We start from the raw sequence: 19,618 nt of genomic DNA on the forward strand, positions 1-19,618 counted from the left end.
GTAAGCAGCTGTTATCTTCTGTAAAGAAATGAGAGAGACCATGGGAGCATGAGCACAACTGAACACTTGATCTCACTCTTTCCCCTATTAAAAAAAAATTAAGAAAAGCAAATACAATTTTACACAGTAAATATTTTTTTTATAGACCTCAAAAGCCATTTCGTTATCAGTAGCTAGATGCAACTCTTGGACTGAAAAGCTACCCTTCTCTTTTAATAATCAGAGATCTCAATGTTGGCTTATCAAAGATAAATTCCTCAAAACTGCTTCTGGTTCAGGATTAGAGATTCTATAGCTGAAAGCTCTATACTACTTAAGATTCACAGTACTGGTATTTTCAGTTAGTGACCAAATTAGAAAAAAATCCAGTTGTTACAGTACTTCAAATAGTAATTTTGACAAATCAGTGCTCCTCCAGTCTCAGTCTTAATTCAAGTCAGTTTTAAAAGGTACTGCAGTTTTTACTGCATATTTAGCAACTGGAATATGTTGAATATTTGTAATAGCTGTGATAACTGCTACTGACATAAACAACCCCTCTCTATAAACATTAAATGGAAGCTGTCATATTCCCTGTAGGGTGGAAAGGATGCTGCCAACAAAAAAAAATATGAGCCTCTAATAGTACAGTATTAAAAGCCATAAAGTAGTCCCAAGCTTCAACTCATTGAAAAGAACAAAGTATCATCAAAAAAAATCCCAGATAAACCTAGCTTATTAGCATCCCAGGTTATTCCCATCTTCCCAATAATCATCTCGTATCTCTCTTTAGAGTCAAAGATATAAGCACGAAAAACATTCATATGTAAGTTTGGCGGCCAGACAACATACTTGCAGGTATTTCTTTTACTTTGTGCAGAAACACTCATCTCTTAAAAGTATTTGTGCTGATGGCAATTGCATTTCTGTACCACTGCATGCAGGATGCAGCACTGGTTTTCAGACTTAATACATTGCTTCAGTTTAGACACAGGTATCTACAGTTGTATGTGATGCAAGAAAATGACACATTTGCACAGGCATGTTTATTATTTCCTGTGTTTACAGTGCTACGATTGTAATTTTAAACCACTCAGAAAGCACAATTTCATACCATTTTTACATACTTTACATCACAGTTCAACAACGTTAACACAATTGTATCTACTAAATCAAATGAAGAAAATGGCCATGAACATTTACACTCTTCTTCTGTAAACAAGTTTTTTTATAAACAATGGTAAATGGAATTAACACAGACCACCGTATGAAAGAGGAATGAGCTTTTCCTTAAATAAATCACTCTGTTTATAAATACTTCAACTCTCTCAATATACATTTACAGACATAATTGGTTAAAAGCAGATTACCTACACTGTTCTTTTTAAAAAGAAAATGTAGAGAGATGGACCGCTGTGTGTTAAATTCACCTAACATAAGAAGCAAGCATATGACTAGTAGAGTGTTAGAAGTATTACTGTACTTGAACCTCATGTCTGTTTGTTTACACCAACACTGAGAAGACTGTCATGTTAGGGAACTTTTACTTGAATTCCAGCAAATTACAATCGATCTTGTAGTACACATACGGGTAGTACTCCTGCTGACTGAGGTTTAAGCCTGGAATATCCATAGTTGCCTGGAAATAAAGTTTTGAAGCCAGTTACACACTTACAATTCAGACTCCTATTCAGAAGTAGATGAAACATTCATATGTTTTAGAAGCAAATAAACCAGGTAAGACTTCAAGCTTAAATTTTCACGTTCAAGTGACTGTTTAAGCAACAGACAAAGTTAGAACTTTGACAAATGAATAACAGTATTTTTCAAAATTAAATACAAGTGCTTTTTCAAAATCTAAGTAGTTTTATATCAATAATTCACATCTGTTGCTACAGTAAACACACTGCCACTAAATGGAAGAAAAAGTACTGCAATTATGGTTTAGTACTTCTAAACACAGTCAGTTTATGAAAAGAATGTTATAGGGTGCTGAATGATCCAGGAAGTTACATGAAGATGTGGGACGTGGCTTGATGGGCATGGTGTTGTGTGGTGTGGGTGGTTTTTTGTGTGGTTGTTTGGGGGTTTTTTGTTTGGGTTTGTTTTTTTTTTGTAATGGTTGGACTTGATGATCTTGCAGGTCTTTTCCAACCTTAGTGATTCTGTGATTCTGTGAAGTTCAGCATCTTTAATTTTCACCTTAATTGTCTCACACCCTCTTTCCCCAAAAAGGCCTGGAAATACTTTGGAAAAACATTACATTAAATATAACATTAAGAAAGATGATTTTTAATATTTTAAAATTCAGCTAAACTCATTGTGTGGTCTATCTTTAGTTAATCTTTAACTATGAAAAGCACTGCTTTTCAATACAAAACAAATTAGTAGAATAAGCCTCCCAGCAAACCAGTTTTAAACAGGAAAATGAGACCTCTACTGATGGGAAGGATGACTCCAACTTGACATCAATTTCCTCTCCCTTCAGTGGAGAAGGACAACTATCTTAACTTAAAAAAAGACAGCAATGAAACAAAAAAAAATTGTTTCAGCATTAAGGCCACTGTTACTGTAGACTGTGGACAACTTACGTATTCGTTCTGGGCTCAAAAAAGATATGAAATGCGTTCAAGTTCCTTAAGCCTAGCTTCAGATCAAAATTGACTTTGTTTGAATACTTTGAGGATATGAATATGTATGCAGTCTATAAGATATCTTTCCATGAGTAGTAGGAAAGAATGCAGTAAGAAGAAATTATGAGACTTTTATACCAGACAGCTCGTCAAATGCATTGGTTGCAACTTTAAACACCATCTGCTTTGCCAAAATGTAAAATAGAAGTGCCATTTTTACAAGGAGAAATAATTTTCCGTACTGTGAGAAAATGATGGAGAATATGGAGAGATGTAGCTTTTTAATAAATCCAATAGACTTTTTTTGTTTGAACAGACTAAACCTAATATTGAAGGGGAGTAGCAGTTACAAAAATACTTACATCAATGATAGCTGCTGCACTGCTGTCAAGGTGTTTGTATAAGTCATACAAAACCTCCCTCAGTTTCTTCATTGTTTTCTTATTAGGCTGAAGCAGCATTGCCTGGAAGTTAACTGGCAAACCATACCTGAGGAAGTCAAGCAGAAAATTACGAAAATGCTGAAAGAAGCCTTCTTTTGTCTTTCAAAGCAGAATTTTATTTTATTTTGAGAAAGAATGCTATTGCTGAAGAGGAAGTTCTGCTCATTTTCATTTTTGCAAGACCATTCTGTTTCTGCAATTCATAAGGCATCAATAAAGTAGAACTTCTTTCTTCAAGTTTAAAATAACAAAACAGAAGTCTATATGCTTTTAAAATCATTTTATATCCTTGAGTACTTAGCACAATTCTCAGAGTTACCTGAAGTCTCAGACTGTTTTGAACATTCCAATTAGTTTACTTGCAAGACTTTGCTTATGCCACTAGGTGGAGAATTTAGTCTCTAGTCAATCCTGCTTTCTAGGTGTGTGGAAACATTTGCCAATAGTCAAACCGAGTTCAGCTTTCTTCCTTACTCAAGTCTGCCTTCAAAATAAGCCCGTAGCAGCTATGAAACGGACTAGAATGCAAGTTAATGTGATTTTTTTTTTTTTTTCTTTTTCTCCTCTGGTTGTCTCCTTTATAACAACTTATCAAAAAGGCTAAAAAAAGCCTTTCCATTTTCTGATTAAAGCAGAAGTCCTTTCAACTCTAAAAAATATCCAGGTCCTTCCTTCTGCAGAACAACTACAGCTGTTCCTTAGTCAACTTAGTAACTATACTTCTGGATCGGTATGAAGGAAAAAGCAGAGAAATTTTAGTTATAATATTGAACTGTTTAATACTAAAAAGTTTAGACTACAAGATTCTTAGAAAGGCATATTTTAAAGAAAAAGGATACATTTCAAGATGTCAAGCTACATTACTCAAAGCCCAAATACCTTTTACTCTGAACTATTCACATTTCCTGTTTAAATAGAGGACATAGTAAGCTCTTTTTACAAGCAGCTCATAAAGCAAGCTAAGAATCAGCAGAAATGCCTTGTTACAACTTACAGAGTATCTGTAATTCCTAAAGAACTGGTGGAAAGACTACCCAAGGAGGAAGATACACAATTAGCTACCTCAAATATTCCACAACTGGCAACAAGAGCTATTGCCATCAGCTATTCTTACTGCCCTACTTCTTGTTTCCTCCTTCCAGGAAGAGCGGCATTCACACACCTCAGTTTGATAAACACAAGCTAGATATAAATTCTTAGAAAGTCTAGAAAGAAAAGCACTATTCAGGTCTGCCTCATTACCTTAAAACAGATTCAACAAAAACTCTTAGTGCTTTCACATGAATCCATGCAATGAAAGCTTCACTGAAATTAACTTTCAGCCACCGAACCAGAGGCCCCTGTAAAAGGGATGAGGGGGGAAAAAAAAAAAATCATGTTATTCAAACTTCAGAAAAAGATTCAGCCCATTAAGCATGTTTGAGCAGATACTTAATATCTGTACCATGATAATAAAGACAACTTAAAGGCAGAGTTCACTATGGACATAAGCTTTAACACCCTTAAGGGTGTTTCGACACTAAGTAAAGAGAAATTTAATGAGACTTCTGTTGTCTCTTCAGTACACCATCTCAGCTGCCGTGAGCTAACTATATTAAGGACCATTTTAGTAATATCTGACTACTTCATTCAAATGCTTGTCCACTTTCAAACATCATATATTATCAGCTGCAATATCAGCACTTGGTTCAACGCAGTGAGGAGCATTTGTGCTACAGGAAACTCAATTATTCCTGAGCAGATTAGCTGGGTGGCAGGCTGACTACGTCATGTCATCCTTGCAATGCTTTCTCAGAATCACAAGTTCATGAAATTGTTATGTAGCAATAACAAGCCTTAGATGTCTCATGTTTCTATAATGACTACTTTATACAGACTTACAAACTGTTTCTTCTTGTCAGTTGACAGTCTATTCATTTCTTCTTTATCCGCTTTCATCTCTTCTTCATTATACTGGAAGTCACGGACCAGAAATCTGCATTTTGAAGTGAAAAATCAAAAGTGGCTATCTAGAGATCCTTCAAAGCATGAGACACAGAACACACACAAAATAAGCCTTACTTATATTCTCTGGCTTTATGCTTGAAGTCATCCACTGCCTTCCTGAACAAGGTGACATTACAAAGGTAACTGTCTTGATCCTCAAAGAGTACACTACACAGAAAAAAAAGTGTCAGAATTAATAAGGTTCAACTCACCACAGATCTGATATACAGTAGCTGAAGTTGTACTTCATCGCTAGCAGGCAAGAACATAAACATAGATAATCACATGGGATTAGTCCCCAAATTAAACACCTTATACAGAAAGTAACGAAAACTTCAGCAACTGCTCTTACTATTCCCTTTGTAAAGGACAGCAGTTTCCATTTCACATTCAGAGACTTCACCACTCAGAAACACTTCATACATGTCTGGATATTTGTTCAAGTTCAAATTATTTTACAGAAAAGGGAACTAAAGCTGGTTTAATTCTGAAAAGTTTGGACTACAGAATTCTTAGAAACGCATGTTTTGAAGAAAAAGGAAATGGATTTAAAATAGAAAAGCATACAAATTAAAAAGACAGGTTGGTAAGAAAAAGTGTTTCTTAGGCTGTAAAGATGACCCCTAGATTTACTGTTTTATAGTTCAAGACAATGCTGCTTATTTTGAGACTTCACCTTAGGAAAAAAGCTTGAAGATATTTAGACTGTTCCTCAGGGTCATACTGTCTTCAAAACAAGCATTGTCCAACAGTTTAACAAGTCACCTCTTCTTAAGCTATCCCTAGATCATGGTTTCCCAGTAATTATTCCCAGTAATTATTCCCAGTAAGAATCATTAGCAGATCTCCCACTAGGCTTAATTTGATCCAACTCAAATGTGAAGTTAGCCAGAGCAAGTTCAGATTTTATAACTGGCATGAAGCTTGTAATATCAGATCTGCCTGATCAAAACCTCACTCTAAGTTAAAATTAACAGCACAGCAATGCTTTGTGCTACACGTTGACTTTTTTTCCAATGTGGTTACAAGACTGCTAAAATGGCTTAACAGTATTATCAAATCCTGGCCTCAGCCTTGTCCATCACAGATACCAAGCACCTTTGTTAGCCTGAAAGAGACAAGTTACTTTTCTTTGCACACAAGAAAACCATCTACACTTCCAGTTCTTAATTCTTTAATCAGCTTTCAAAGAGTATATGTAACTTGTTTCAAGTCCTCTGAATACAGGCATAAAGCTTACAGCTAGTATTTGTTGCTAAACCCCACCGTGCACTAGCTCGAAGTGCCTGACCTGAACTAGATTAACTTTCCAATTCTTTTACTCTTCCCACATAAGTTAGTTTGATAACTCTGTTAACCCTAGAGTTAAGAGATCCTTTGAATTCTTCCTCAACTACAACATAATCAAGCTTGATCACATAAAGCTATAAAGCTAGACATTTTGACAAGTTTTTGACCAATCTTTAAGATTCAAAGTCACTACAGATGAGGAACACTTATAAAATATAGCACATGCAAATATGCGATTTAGCATTTAACAACTTACTTGCTGGAACGTGGTACAACCATCTCTGCTAGTGTTTCATATTGTTTAACCCAGTCATTATAATTTAACCTAGAGAATATACAGGTTATGGTTAGACTTTTGGTACTGCAGTAAGAAATCTTAGATCAATGGATCAAGTTTTTTAAAAAAAACGTTAAAAACATTTAATCACCACATCTTCCAACCCAGGTGTAGGTTGTAAGTAATACACAAGACATCAGGGACAGTCCTCCTCATGTTGTTAAGATTATTGCTGAATAAACTATAATGATAGCAAAAGTAACATATTTTCTCTTCAGTCTTCGTATAAGTTTATAAGTGTAATTTTTTTAAATCAAAGAACTATGAAATTAAATTAGTCATCATTAAGTACAGATTTCAGAGGACCAAATGGACTTAACTGTCAAGGTTTATCAGAAACTCCTTATGTAACTCTGCTCTTCCGAGTTACTAATAGGAATACTTTTTCCACAATTACAAATGGTTTCCCCAGAGTCCTGCACTTGCCTGAAGGATCACTGAGAATTTTGGAAGCCCTGCCTTTCTGTAGTTGGTGGTGAAGATGTTCCACCCTTCCAACTCCAAAACCAAGTCAAAGGTAAAGGAAAAGTAACAGTCGAGATATACTAGCCACCTGTTTTCTGCTAAACCCCCTGCAAAACTGTTTTGCCTTCACCAGAGTTTTACATGTGACAGAGACTACTGCTTCCTGTGATAATCAGCCTAGTGGCTATCTTTACAAGTTAGACGCTCTCTTTGTTCCCAGCTCCAGAAAGACAGCCTAGTGCTATTTTCTCATTTTACAAGATTCTTAAGGACATCTGTATCACCACTTTCCCTGGCCAGGGTAAAAGGTGGGGGTTTTGTTGTTTAAACACTTCAGACAGGTTTGCTGCAAACAGGTTTTTCCTTTTACATGATATAAGCAGTGTTCCATTGGTAGAGACTTAGATAAGTAAAAAAGTGCAGAGCAAAGAAGTAGAGTTCACTTCGCTCACTAAGTGGTGAAAGCCAGCATAGTCCTAACCAGGATAATTCAATCATTAAGCCTTCTAATGTACAACAAGCCATGTTTCAACTCAGTACTTATTATTTTCATAAGAATACCTTCTGCAACATGACTAGCCATGGCTAATACTAGATAAGAGACAAGTCTAATCTCCAGTTCCTTAAAGAAATTAATGAGCACTCAGCATTCCTTATGATGAGTTCTTGTGAACAATGGAATACAGGTACACAGGCTCATTTGCCTCTACTAAGTATCCAAAAGTTTGTGTTAGTTCATCCAGGAAAACCCCAAACGCACTCAGATGTCCTTTCTTACAGTATTGTAGGGTTGTGGGATCTACCATTTGATTTAAATTTCTTACTGTATTCTGCTCTTAGGACAAACAATAAACTTACTTCGGTACAATCACTAATAACGTGACCAAATATTCTGAATCAAGTACAAAGTCCTCTTTCTTTACAATATCAGCAAGACTTCTGGTTAGCAAGCTTCCCCTGCAGAGAAACAAAGACAGCCAAAGTAAATATATGTTTAAAATTGAATTCCTGTGGACAGTTTCCAGTGCTTGATAGTATAACATTTTCATAAATGTATTTTAATTAAGCATTCACTATCAGCAGAACAAACAAAATGTCCTTATACACATTTTATATCTTACTGTCTAAAGTCACTGAAAGTTTTTATCAGTAACTCCACTGCTGTGCGTCATTTCCATATTCCAAATACCTCACACACTTAAAAAGCCAAGTTCTCTTTTTAAAAGTGATTTAAAAACACAAGAACCATTAAAACCATAATTGTGAAGTCTACTATATGGAGTCTCATGTACAACTAATTTAGTATAGACCTACATATAGAACCTCAATAAAAATTTAGAGGAGCATATTGTATTCACAAAAAGACACACACAGATTCAATGGGACTTAGCTGACAAATTACCGTGGCTTAAGATGGAACTTAAGGCTCACTCATAAAATGGCTATCATTAGTATGACCCACAGTTCTCAGCCAGCAGGCTTGTACCATTAACTGTAATGGTAGGGTTGGGTCAGATTCATCAACCATATTTGCACAGAAGAACTACTGTACCTCAACTGTATTTCAGATAATCATCACATGTACATGACAAGACAGCACACAGTCCTTGTTTAACTTATTCTCTGCATGTATGCAACTGCTGTCTCTCTGCTGGTTTATTTTGAGGGGAGAAATGCAGTAATATTGATATGCTTAAAGCATAAATTGCAGTGAAGGGAAAGACTTCCTTGCTTAGACAGACACCTAAGCAGCAGTGTTACACACCACTTTAACAAGCTTCTCTCAAAAGCTCCAGCAATTTATACTATTTGTACATGCTTTTGTGTATTTCGTAATCGCTTATCAATCAGAAGTGAGCTATTACCAGCAAGTCAGCTGGTAATAAATGTTCCTTAATGACAGCTGCTATTCAAGATTGATAAACACCTCACAAAGACATTAAGCTTAGAGTCTACACCTCTTCACACATTAAGTTTTCATGGTTAGACAACCCTCCTGTGCTACATTAGCAAAAAAACCAATGTGACTTACGCATTCTTTCTTTCCAAATTCTGAAGGTTCCCTTTCAGATTATTGTATGCTGACGCTCTTGCTTTCAGATCATTGTCAATCTGGTTTACTCCCTTAAAAATAAAAAGAAAAGGAACAGTGTCTAAAGAACTAGAATAGTTTTTAAATGATTTCTCCATTTCAAAGCTTAGATCTGCCAACAAGAACTTACTGAAAAATATACAAGTTAAAATGTTTATTTTTCTAGTGCTTGACAAACTTCACTCAGAACTCAGAAAACCCTAAGTGAGAATTCCTTTTAAGGAAAATCAGCCAATAATAAAAGTTACACATCCTCTTCTGGTATCAACTGGACATGCTACTACATCCAAGCTGATGATCCACTCCATCACCTTGAGGCTACCACCCTCCATCTCAGCTGACAGAAGAGAACATTTGAAGTTTACTTCCTACTGCGATACAAGTCCACTTGTGAACACTGGGTATCATTTCCCCCAGCTGTTACCTCACTTCTCATTATACCTTTCCCTCATGAGAGTTTCAGCGACAAGAGAGATGGTACAGTATATTGGGTTTGTGTGGCAAGGTTTTGGCAGTGGAGGGGCTACAGGGGTGGCTTCTGTGAGAAGCAGCTAGAAGCGTCCTCTATGTCCGATAGAGCCGATGCCAGCCGGCTCCAAGACAGACCCGCTGCTGGCCAAGGCTGAGCCAACCAGTGATGGTGGTAGAGTCTCTGGGATAACACATTTAAGAAGGGAGGGCAGGGGGAGGTAGAAACAACTGCGCAAACAGCAGCCGGAGAAAAGAGGAGCAAGACTATGTGAGAGAAACAACTCTTTTCAGTGAAGGAGGAGGAGGAGGTGCTCCAGGCACCGGAGCAGAGGTTCCCCTGCAGCCTGTGGTGAAGACCATGGTGAACCAGGTTGTGCCCATGCAGTCCATGGAGGTCCATGGTGGAGCAGATATCCACCTACAGCCCGTGGAGGACCCCATGCAGGAGCAGGTGGATGCCCGAAGGAGGCTGTGACCCCGTGGAAGCCCATGCTGGAGCAGGCTCCTGGCAGGACCTGTGGCCCCGTGGAGAGAGGAGCCCACGCTGGAGCAGGTTTGCTGGCAGGACTTGTGACCCGGTGGGGGACCCGCACTGGAGCAGTCTGTTCCTGAAGGACTGCACCCCGTGGAACAGACCCATGCTGGAGCAGTTCCTGAAGAACTGCAGCCCATGGGAAGGACCCACATTGGAGAAGTTCATGGAGAACTGCCTCCCATTGGAGGGACCCCATGCTGGAGCAGGGGAAGAGTGTGAGGAGGAAGGAGCGGCAGAAACGACGTGTGATGAACTGACCGCAACCCCCATTCCCCGTCGCCCTGTGCCGCGTTGGGGGAGGAGGTAGAGAAAATTGGGAATGAAGTTGAGCCCGGGAAGAAAGGAGGGGTGGGGGGAAGGTGTTTTTAAGATTTGGTTTTATTTCTCATTATCCTACTCTGATTTTAATCGGTAATAAATTAAACTAATTTCCCCAAGTCAAGTCCATTTTGCCCATGACAGTAATGGTGAGTGATCTCCCTGTCCTTATCTCGACCCATGAGCCTTTTGTGGTATTTCCTCTCCCCTGTCCAGCTGAGGAAGGGGACTGATAGAGTGGCTTTGGTGGGCACCTGGCGTCCAGCCATGATCAACCCACCACATACAGCTTTATGAGTAGCAAATCAAGAATTAAGTAACCCAAAGCATTAATGCTTTGCATCATCTACAACTTAAGAGGAGACTCTGTTGCACTGCATTTGCCTACCGCAGTTTGCACCTCTCCTTGAGATGAACAGCCTTGGTCACTCAGAGATAGAATATCAACTAAATGCATCATCTGCCTGATTCCAAATGGCTGTTACTATTTACAATTCTAAATATTATCACAATTATGCTCCCAAGCAGAGCTATTCCCCATTCTGTATGTTTGCAAAGAAAATACAATAAATTATAACACCATCTCCCTTCACAAAGTCATCTTTCATGCTGCTGTTTTACATTGACAGTGGCTTACAACTATAAAGAAAAATCTGTTTTAGAGACATTCTTCATTTAGTAAAAACTTATGTATTTTGGCATGTCTGAAGTTGCACAGGGTCAGTTCCAGGGTAGACAGATAAACAGTACTTCAGATTTGAATTCAGTTTATTTCAGACAATAAATATATCTGTCAAATCAAGTAGAGGCATCATTCTGTGTTTAATGTCACTGGCAGCCTTCATTCATCTCTCAATCTTCCATATCAAAGTTCCAGCTATTTTACTGTTTAGACTCAGACTCTCACATTTGGCTTGCCATTGCTGCTCAAGTAAGCCATCTTTCTCAAATTCATCCTCCAGGATTAATTAGAACTGTTACCAAAACCAATTCATTCCCACCTAGGTAACTTGGCAGCAAGTGGAAGAACACAAAACAAATTAAGCAATTGGTAGGTCTTAAACATCCAATCATAATCCTATCAGCGTGTACCCTATACAAGGAAGTATTTTAAAATCAGTATACTTAGTAACAGTCAGATACCTGAAAGAATGTGGTACAGTACTGGTTTGGCATCATAATGCTGCCTACTCCCTCCTTCACTGCTTCCTCACTATGGTAGATACAAGCATATAAAAATTCCCAGGGAGAAGTATCTGAACATAGTAAGGGACTCTCCCTTTATTTGGGCTTAGACCATTGACAAAACATTTTGTTTGCATATAACAGTTCAGCTTGGGGATCCGGATATGATTTTGTTTCCACAAAATAAATCTCTCTTAAAAGCAACGTCACCTAGTTATATAGTGACCTTGTTTATGGTAACACATAAGTTCACTTGTCTGTACCAGGAAGAAGTCATTAAAAGCCTGAACATTCTGGCAGTTTCATTTGGCAACACGTTAACAGCTTGCCCCTTTACAGATACAGCAATGTTTTAAACAAAATACTCTGACAATAAGACAATTTACTTTTTAAACAGATGAGCATTTAAGGTTATTTACATTCTTTGACTGATTTAACATTTAGCAAAGCATATGAAACATTTCAGCAGGCGTCACAAAGCACACATCTTCATGAAAACTTTTTTATACTACAAGAAGTGGCACTATTTTTTTTTGCACAGCTAGAAGACGTCATTAGGGGAAAAATTAATCAGAAGCTATTAAGCTAGTACCTTTGTGCATCTGGACTATTTCCCAGACCGACAACCTTCCGCTCTGCCTTTTCCAAAGATCAAAACTTTCAACAACAGTCTAACTATGCTTTGTTTAATGACAAAAAGCAAAAACCATTGATACCAAACACTGCCCTTATGAACCAGTTCCATTCATCGTTTCCTAATTGTCAATACTCTAATTGCTCTCATTTGTAAAGTCAGTAGCCTTTTAAAAGATGTCTGCTTAGACAAAAGCTTGTTACTGCTGCACTGACTGGAGTTTACTGTAAACAAGAATCAGCTTTACTTCCTATGAAAACATTAGAGAAAGCAGAACCACAAACCTCAATGTCACAGCAGAGCTCTTGAAAATACATTTCTGTAAAACTGCCAAATGAAGCGACAATACAAACTTCCTTTTGGTAGCAGAATTGGTGGATAACTCATAAATGTCACAGCAAAATGAGGCAGGCTCATGATATTGCTAAAGAATGTATCAATCGAACATACTGGGCCTATTTCTACACATAGCAAAACCCAGATATTTAAACCACTTACATAGTCATTGACAATACACGAGTGTCTTCTTGTAACTATATAACTGGGCTGTTGTACTTCAGTAGATACCTGGGTTGCTGAAAATGCTGGACTAAGGCATTAAGGCTATTGAGGTTGTCTCCTTGCATAACAGTCTTACAACCGTAATTTCAAATACAAAGAATGACTAGATTACGTGACAGCTTTCGCATGGCACAGATACCATCTTCTAAGTCTTCAGTATTGACACTGGGGTTCACAATACTGCTGAAAGTTAAAAGCCAAAAAAACTCGATGGATAGTTTCAGTAGATTTCCTTTTATTTTAAATGTTTCCAACTCTGCTATAATTTTTCCTCAACTGACAAACTCCCCATTGAAGTTGCCATGACTCTTTATTTTGACAAACATCAGAATCTGCTGCTATAGTGAGGGAGGAGGATATAAAACCATACAAGAAAAGTAGTAACTCATGATTTTACAAGCTTTTCAAGTTATTTTAACATCAACATGTCAAGAGGCCTCACAGATTTTAATTAATGTAGCTCTACCAATTTTCCTATATCTTCATGTTAATCACATGCCAAAGTGAAGACTTATGTCAGGACTCTTTGCCTTGGGACAAAACTGCTTCAAGTCTTGTGACATTATCTCCTAAGGCATCACTTCTACAAGAACATAAGGCAAATTCAGTCATCTTCCTTCTCTTCTCCACTTTATGGACACACATCTGTGGCTCACAACTGAAAACATTTTTTAAACTATTTGAAATTAGATTTATTACATAGGTGTCCCTGAAGCTGTCCCTATAGAAGACAGGTACAGCTAAACATGCAGACAAATGGAAACCCTCAACAGGATGATTCAGGCTGAACTCCAGCAAACCTGTTTCTCTGCATTTAGTACCCAGTCTAATAACTCAGTGAGGTCCCTAAATTAGATGAAAACTATAAGCTGAGTTCTATAATAGCTTTTAGTACCAAGTTTTGTGCGTAAATATCTCAAGTTCAAATAGGAAAGTTTTATAAAACAAATTACCTTACCTTTGCAATAATTTCTGAAATATTCTTCAAGGATTGCTTGATTGGGTATTTGGCCATATCCCACTGGAACCTGGTTATATAGGTGACCAAGTCAACTAAAATTTTAAAGATAGACAATAAAAAGACTGATGTATTATATTCCATGTAGGATTGCTGTAACAGAAGAGTACTGTAACAGACTGTTTGTGGACCTTCACATGTGTGGACACTGTTGCTTCAGAAATTTGAAAATAATCAAGTCGTAAGTTATCGTGACCTCTGCCTTCACATATTGGTTTCTCCACCTCTATAGTAGTAAATATAATTTAGGGTCTAAGTCAATGACGGCTGGAGAAGTACAGACACAACCAACTATTTTTTGCTTTGTGTGAAAAACAGGTGGGCGAAGGCAGGGTTACAATGGAAAAAAAGGCGGCAAAGATTATGTGGCTCACCTGAAGCAACAGTTTTGTGAACAGTTTTGTAAAGCTGTCTATGCAGAGACCACTCCAAGCCCCTAATCTAAGAATAACTATGTTAATTAGGACCACTGCACTTGTCTTCATGTTAATCCACTCACATTAGCCTCTCTTGCATCAATACAAGCTGTATTAAATTTTATGAAATGGCTTTGAAAACAAAATACTGATTTAGAGACCAATGCAATTCTTTACAGTAATAAAATGGACAAGTATTTCCATGAGACGACTAGTTTTGTATCACAATTATTCTATCACAGTTTGGGAACAACTGAGTATTTCAGCACAGCTTACATAAAATCATACCTATTCAGATGACAGACTAATACAAAGAATGTTTACAGTGATCAGTAACAGTAACTTTTATGCTCCACCAGAGAGCACTGATGACAAAATACAGCCCTAAAGGATCAAAAGGCTTCTGTAAGGGAGTATTTAACATGTAGATCTAATTTCTTGCTGTTATGGATCCTGTAATTTGTTTCAGGGCAAGTGACTCATGGAAAAAAGTACCTCCATGTCTAAACTAGGCTTTCAGAAGGTCATACAGAGAAGCAGCATTCAGTATGTTTCAGGATCATTGCCTTCCCTCCTACACTTTCAGGATGCACGTATCATGGTTAACATTTTACCTCCATTAGCCAGAAGATTCTCCTGAACTTTATCTTTACTGTCTTCTAGAACATCAGCCATATACTGGGCCACTTTCTTTACAACACTGAAAAATGAAAGACAAAGATATGAAAAAAAGAATGAAAAAACCTGCCATTTTGAGAAATACCATTTATGAAACTGATCTGAAATTGCCTGAGGTTGGATCAAAAGAGATTGGCTCAAAAAAGGAAGAGTTGATTGCTTTACATACAAGCTTTCCAAGAGCACAAACTGAGCTCAGTATCTGAAGGAGACCAACTTCCCAAATACATGCCAGAACTTTATTTAAATCCTTCTCTAGTGTTGCCACTCATCAGTTCTCAACAAGGTGAGGCTACTTCCCTCGCCTACAGGTAATAGGGGTTGACTTCAGGTGTCATCTCACTACATTCCAATCTTTTTTTGAAATCTGTGGTACTTTCAGAATCCTAACCCCTTTCTAAAAATAGATAGCAAGGTAGAAATCATCAATAATCCGAATTAAACACACGGCAACCATGACAATGAAAGAAAGATAACTGAAGAGCTATGGAGAAACCCCAGCCCTAAGCCCTCATGAGATCTGACACTCAAGACCTGTCTTCCTCATTAGAAAAGCTATGTTTAATATTACTCACATGTGCCATGCCAAATAGTTTCCTTTTCTATTTAAAAACAACTACTTAACACTTCTCTACTTGAAACAGAAGATGGCCCCACCAGTTCTCGTTATGTGAAATTTTGTTACATTTGCTCAAAATCACTTTCAAAGGACCATTAGTTTCTTCAAAATTAATAGCTTTTGCATTTTAATATTAATGCTGTTTAATCATCTCTGTTGATTAGGAAACAACGCGGTTACCTTCTCAAAGTCTGTAAATAGTACTCCAACTTGCAAAAAGAACAGTTTTTACTCCATTTCATCATCACTTCCTGCAGCTGTCAGGCTCAATTCTTAACAGTTCTCCAGGACCTGGCAGCACACAGCACTACTATAGGTAGAACCATCCTTCATCAATGTGTAATGTCCCACTATTCCACAAGAATTTCAGATTATTTTTTTTTCAAGTACTGATACTAGGGAAAACAGCAGCTTAGCTTTCTGAAATCTTAGCTTGCTGACTGCCTGCAGAGGATCACTATGAAACAAAAAACCCAAAAATAACCTCTGCATTATTAAGGCTCAACAAACCATCACATCATTATTGTAGTATTTTGCATGCTAGTAAAAATAAACTATTACCCCTCCACAAACGCATCCAGTTTAGCCAGCTCATCTGACAAACCAACCAAAACATCCAGTGTGCCAACCTAGAAGGAAAGATCAAAATGCATTAGCAATTGTATATAAACATAGGAAGATAAAACCAAATAACAATAAAAACTAAATGTCCTGAACAGATAGCTTTGCAAAACTACATAAAATACTGTACTCTAAGATTTCAGACTTGTTGATTTAACAAAGTCACACTGTGTTTCATTTGCTCAAGATACCCCTAAAGCACCACTGTCTCAGATCTAACTCACTCTAGTTTGGTGCACAGTTTCAGTCCTGCATTCCAGCCATCTGAAACATGTTAAAACAACTTTTACATTATGAGTTGGCTGCATTTCCCACAAGTCACTGGCTTCAGCATTTGATTTACTACTTTAGATCAAATCTGAAATTTCTGTAATCAGGTATCTCAGTGCTGGAGGCAACCAGAACATTGAAAACTGAGAAGACACAAGACTACTGCAGCAGTCAGACCAACAAGAGTCTGGACTTTTTGCACCTGGAGTAATGGAAAATCTAGCTTGTCTACAAGCTTTCACTCTTTCTTCCCTTCTCCTCCAGAAAACACTTTCTTCCCTAATTTCATGTAATAATCTAAAGCAAAACATACACCCTTCTGGGACCAGGGATGACACTTACCATTTTAAACTCTATATAATGCAAACATGAAAATTACAGCACAGTAAAATATTCTCTTTAGCTCTTTCATAAACAAGTCTCAAATGGGTCTAAGACATCAAAAAGTGTAAAAACAGCATGCTCAAGTTAAACAGCCAAAGGGTGATTATTTTTAAACAGGACATATAACATCAGTGTTTCTTTGGCTGTCTCTTCAAGTACCTACCTATTTGTTCATTCTGTTCAATGAAAGTAAGAGATATCTCAAAAAAGACGACTCTTCTTATCTTTAATATTTTAGCTACTAGTTTATATTTCTTGCTGAAATACTATTACGTGTAAGTGAATCACCTGTCTAGTCAAGATGCTATTAACGTTATTTTTAGTCTAGCATCTTTGTTCTATATATTTGACCACTCAACTGTACATGATTCCTGTTTTCTTCAGCTTTGAAGCAGAAAGGAGCACAATTACTTAAGTAACATCACAACCAAATCGCCTCCCATGCCCCACCTTCTTCTGAGCTACATGCAGAATAAGGAAGCTAATGTTCTGACAAGCCACTTACAAGCCACAGGACAAGTAAGTCTTTAAGCAAGGCTGCTGCTGTTCAATGGAGACTAAAATCACTGTTTCAAGGAGTTTTAACTAAAGGATCTCACAGAAGCCAGACTATTTCCCATTGTATAAAAAGTATACTTAGCTTCTGCCCCTTTTAGGAAGTAGAAACAAAAACAATAGTTTATAATGGGAATGGGCCACATCAGTTTTCAGTGATAACTCTTCTAAATGCTGTAGACACCCTACGGTTTGAAAGGCATCCTGACTCATGTCCAAGGATGTCCTGGGAAGAGACAGACCTCTGCTAGTATATCTCTTGAAATAACTCTGGACGGTCTAAATGAGAATGCAAGTCATGGCAGTTGGAAGATCCTCTTAAAAGACACACTAAAGCACTTTATGCCCTGGGTCTGTTCCTCGGCAGAGATAGGAACAAGGCATCATGCCACCTGAACTTGATCCATTCTGTAGACAGAGATTGGTGGCATTTTTTCCTCTTCATTTTGATACACTTTGATGAGCTTTCACTCAGTTACTGAGCTCACAATTATTCTTGTTCAAGAAACATTCATGTGTCAGGATAGACCTTTTCCTAATCAATACACCGGCTCATAATTTTTCCATACTCTGATAATTGTATTTAACCATGAGAAAATGCTTTCAGATTTTGTTTCTCTTTGCTTCTCACAGTAATAGTTCAGTTTTCTCCCCATTTTCTATAACGCACATTAGCAGGTCACACTGGAATGCTCAGCCAGAGACAACCACTATTCGAACAGAAGAATGTTACTTCTGGACAGAGAAAAGGCAGCAGCTGTTTGATCACCTCCTGTATTTTAAATAGAACCTTTTTGCAGCATCTTACCCAGAAAAGGAGAAGCAGACAATTCAGAAGTAAAAAAAAAAAACCCAAACCAGAAAACCATCAAAGGAAACCTTATCATCTGAATACTCGGATCACAAGCCTCCATTTTTCCTTCCAATTTTCTTCTCCAGCTAACTGCTAGCAGTATGAGGTCAAGACTATTATCCCTGGAAAAACTTCTGTATTAGCTGAAAGAACGCAGCTTTCTGAACCTTTAAAATTCACAAAGTGAAGAATTTTTAACTTGGAATTTCAGAAAAAAGATAATTGTTGTCTCAATTATTTTTTAGATCCACTTATAATCATCAAAAGAAGTCAGCTGTTCTCTCTAAAAAGTCTGCAAGTATTCCCCATCTACAGTTTTAGTCTGAAGAAACAAAGATGATGCAAACCAAACGTACTTTGTAGGACATGAAATGGGGCTTACATACCTTCAAGTCCGGAATATTGAACTTTGAATTAGTAGAAAGATTGTTATTTTTTGTAGTTGCGGCATGTAGTTTCTCCCATGTCTGTTGACAGGTTTTTTCCCCAGGAGCAGAAATCAGCCAAAACTCTGTCATTTTTGTGTCTTTATCTTGACACTTTCTGCTTCTGAAGATAGAGGCAAGATGCTAGTAGAAGGGAAACAAGGTGGGGGGAAGAAAAAATATCTGCTTTTAGTTCAGGATTCAAAGCTTTGCCTGAAGAAAAACATCTCATTCCATGTTACTAAAGTGCAGTTTCAGCCATCGTAAGAGATTTTACCAGGAGTATCATGTGGCTCAAAGTCATTTTTTCCTATCTTCCAAATCACATTTACACAGTTGGAAAGTCTTCATAAACTATCCATCCTGCAAGTTAAAGTGGGCTGAGTTTGCAACATTAGCATCTTTCAATTGCAATTCCACAAAATATTATAAGCAAACAATCGAACTGAAAATAAATCCAATAAAACAGGACCCAAATCATATTTTCACAGATGTATATATTTTCCAGCATCTGTACAACAGACAACTTTTTCTGAACACATTTGAGAAAAAAAAATGAAATTTCAACTCTGACATTATAGCTTTTCCAATCACTTTTCAGATTAGGACAGCGTAAATGCCAGTGAGTAAATTACTAGAAATATATTTCAATCCAATAAACTTTAGTTTATTCTTTCAAGCAAAGAAGGTTCTCCTGGCAGCTAAAAATTTCAATAAAAAGAAGGACTAGTCTTGGTATCTCTGTTGTCATTGCAGACCTTCAATAATGTTACACATACTGGCATTAGTCAAAAGAGTATTGGTACTAAATACAAATTATGTTGAGCTACTTTGAAAATGACTTCAAGAA

At 37.3% G+C, this 19,618-nt stretch overlaps 1 protein-coding gene across 2 annotated transcripts; it reads right to left on the reverse strand.

The window, feature by feature from the left end:
* Positions 1–1,016: 1,016 nt before the first annotated feature.
* ATP6V1C1 (ATPase H+ transporting V1 subunit C1) lies at positions 1,017–18,907 on the reverse strand. 2 transcript variants are annotated; one of them, XM_059815205.1, is made up of 12 exons: positions 18,730–18,907; positions 16,222–16,289; positions 14,978–15,063; positions 13,888–13,982; positions 9,166–9,257; positions 7,992–8,090; positions 6,588–6,656; positions 5,117–5,209; positions 4,937–5,030; positions 4,298–4,395; positions 2,975–3,101; positions 1,017–1,618 (listed from the first exon to the last, which is right to left on the reverse strand). In XM_059815205.1, exons 1-12 carry the CDS (start codon positions 18,859–18,861, stop codon positions 1,523–1,525), a joined length of 1,149 nt encoding a protein of 382 aa, XP_059671188.1. In that variant the 5' UTR covers positions 18,862–18,907; the 3' UTR covers positions 1,017–1,522. The 2 variants fall into 2 exon arrangements, with proteins under 2 accessions (XP_059671188.1, XP_059671187.1); XM_059815204.1 differs by having other exon boundaries at positions 14,957–15,063.
* Between the last annotated feature and the right edge of the window lie 711 nt (positions 18,908–19,618).

The sequence above is a fragment of the Gavia stellata genome, chromosome 3, assembly GCF_030936135.1.
Source record: "Gavia stellata isolate bGavSte3 chromosome 3, bGavSte3.hap2, whole genome shotgun sequence".
In the NCBI taxonomy this organism is placed as follows: domain Eukaryota; kingdom Metazoa; phylum Chordata; class Aves; order Gaviiformes; family Gaviidae; genus Gavia; species Gavia stellata.

Coding starts and splice junctions, on each gene's coding strand:
- ATP6V1C1 (XM_059815204.1), bottom strand. CDS start 18,861: ATGACAGAGTTTTGGCTGATTTCTGCTCCTGGGGAAAAAACCTGTCAA. Junction 13,983..14,956: donor TAAAATGTTAACCATGATAC/GTGCATCCTGAA, acceptor TTAAAATTTTAG/TTGACTTGGTCACCTATATA. Junction 9,258..13,887: donor TTTCAGAAATTATTGCAAAG/GTAAGGTAATTT, acceptor TTTATTTTTAAG/GGAGTAAACCAGATTGACAA.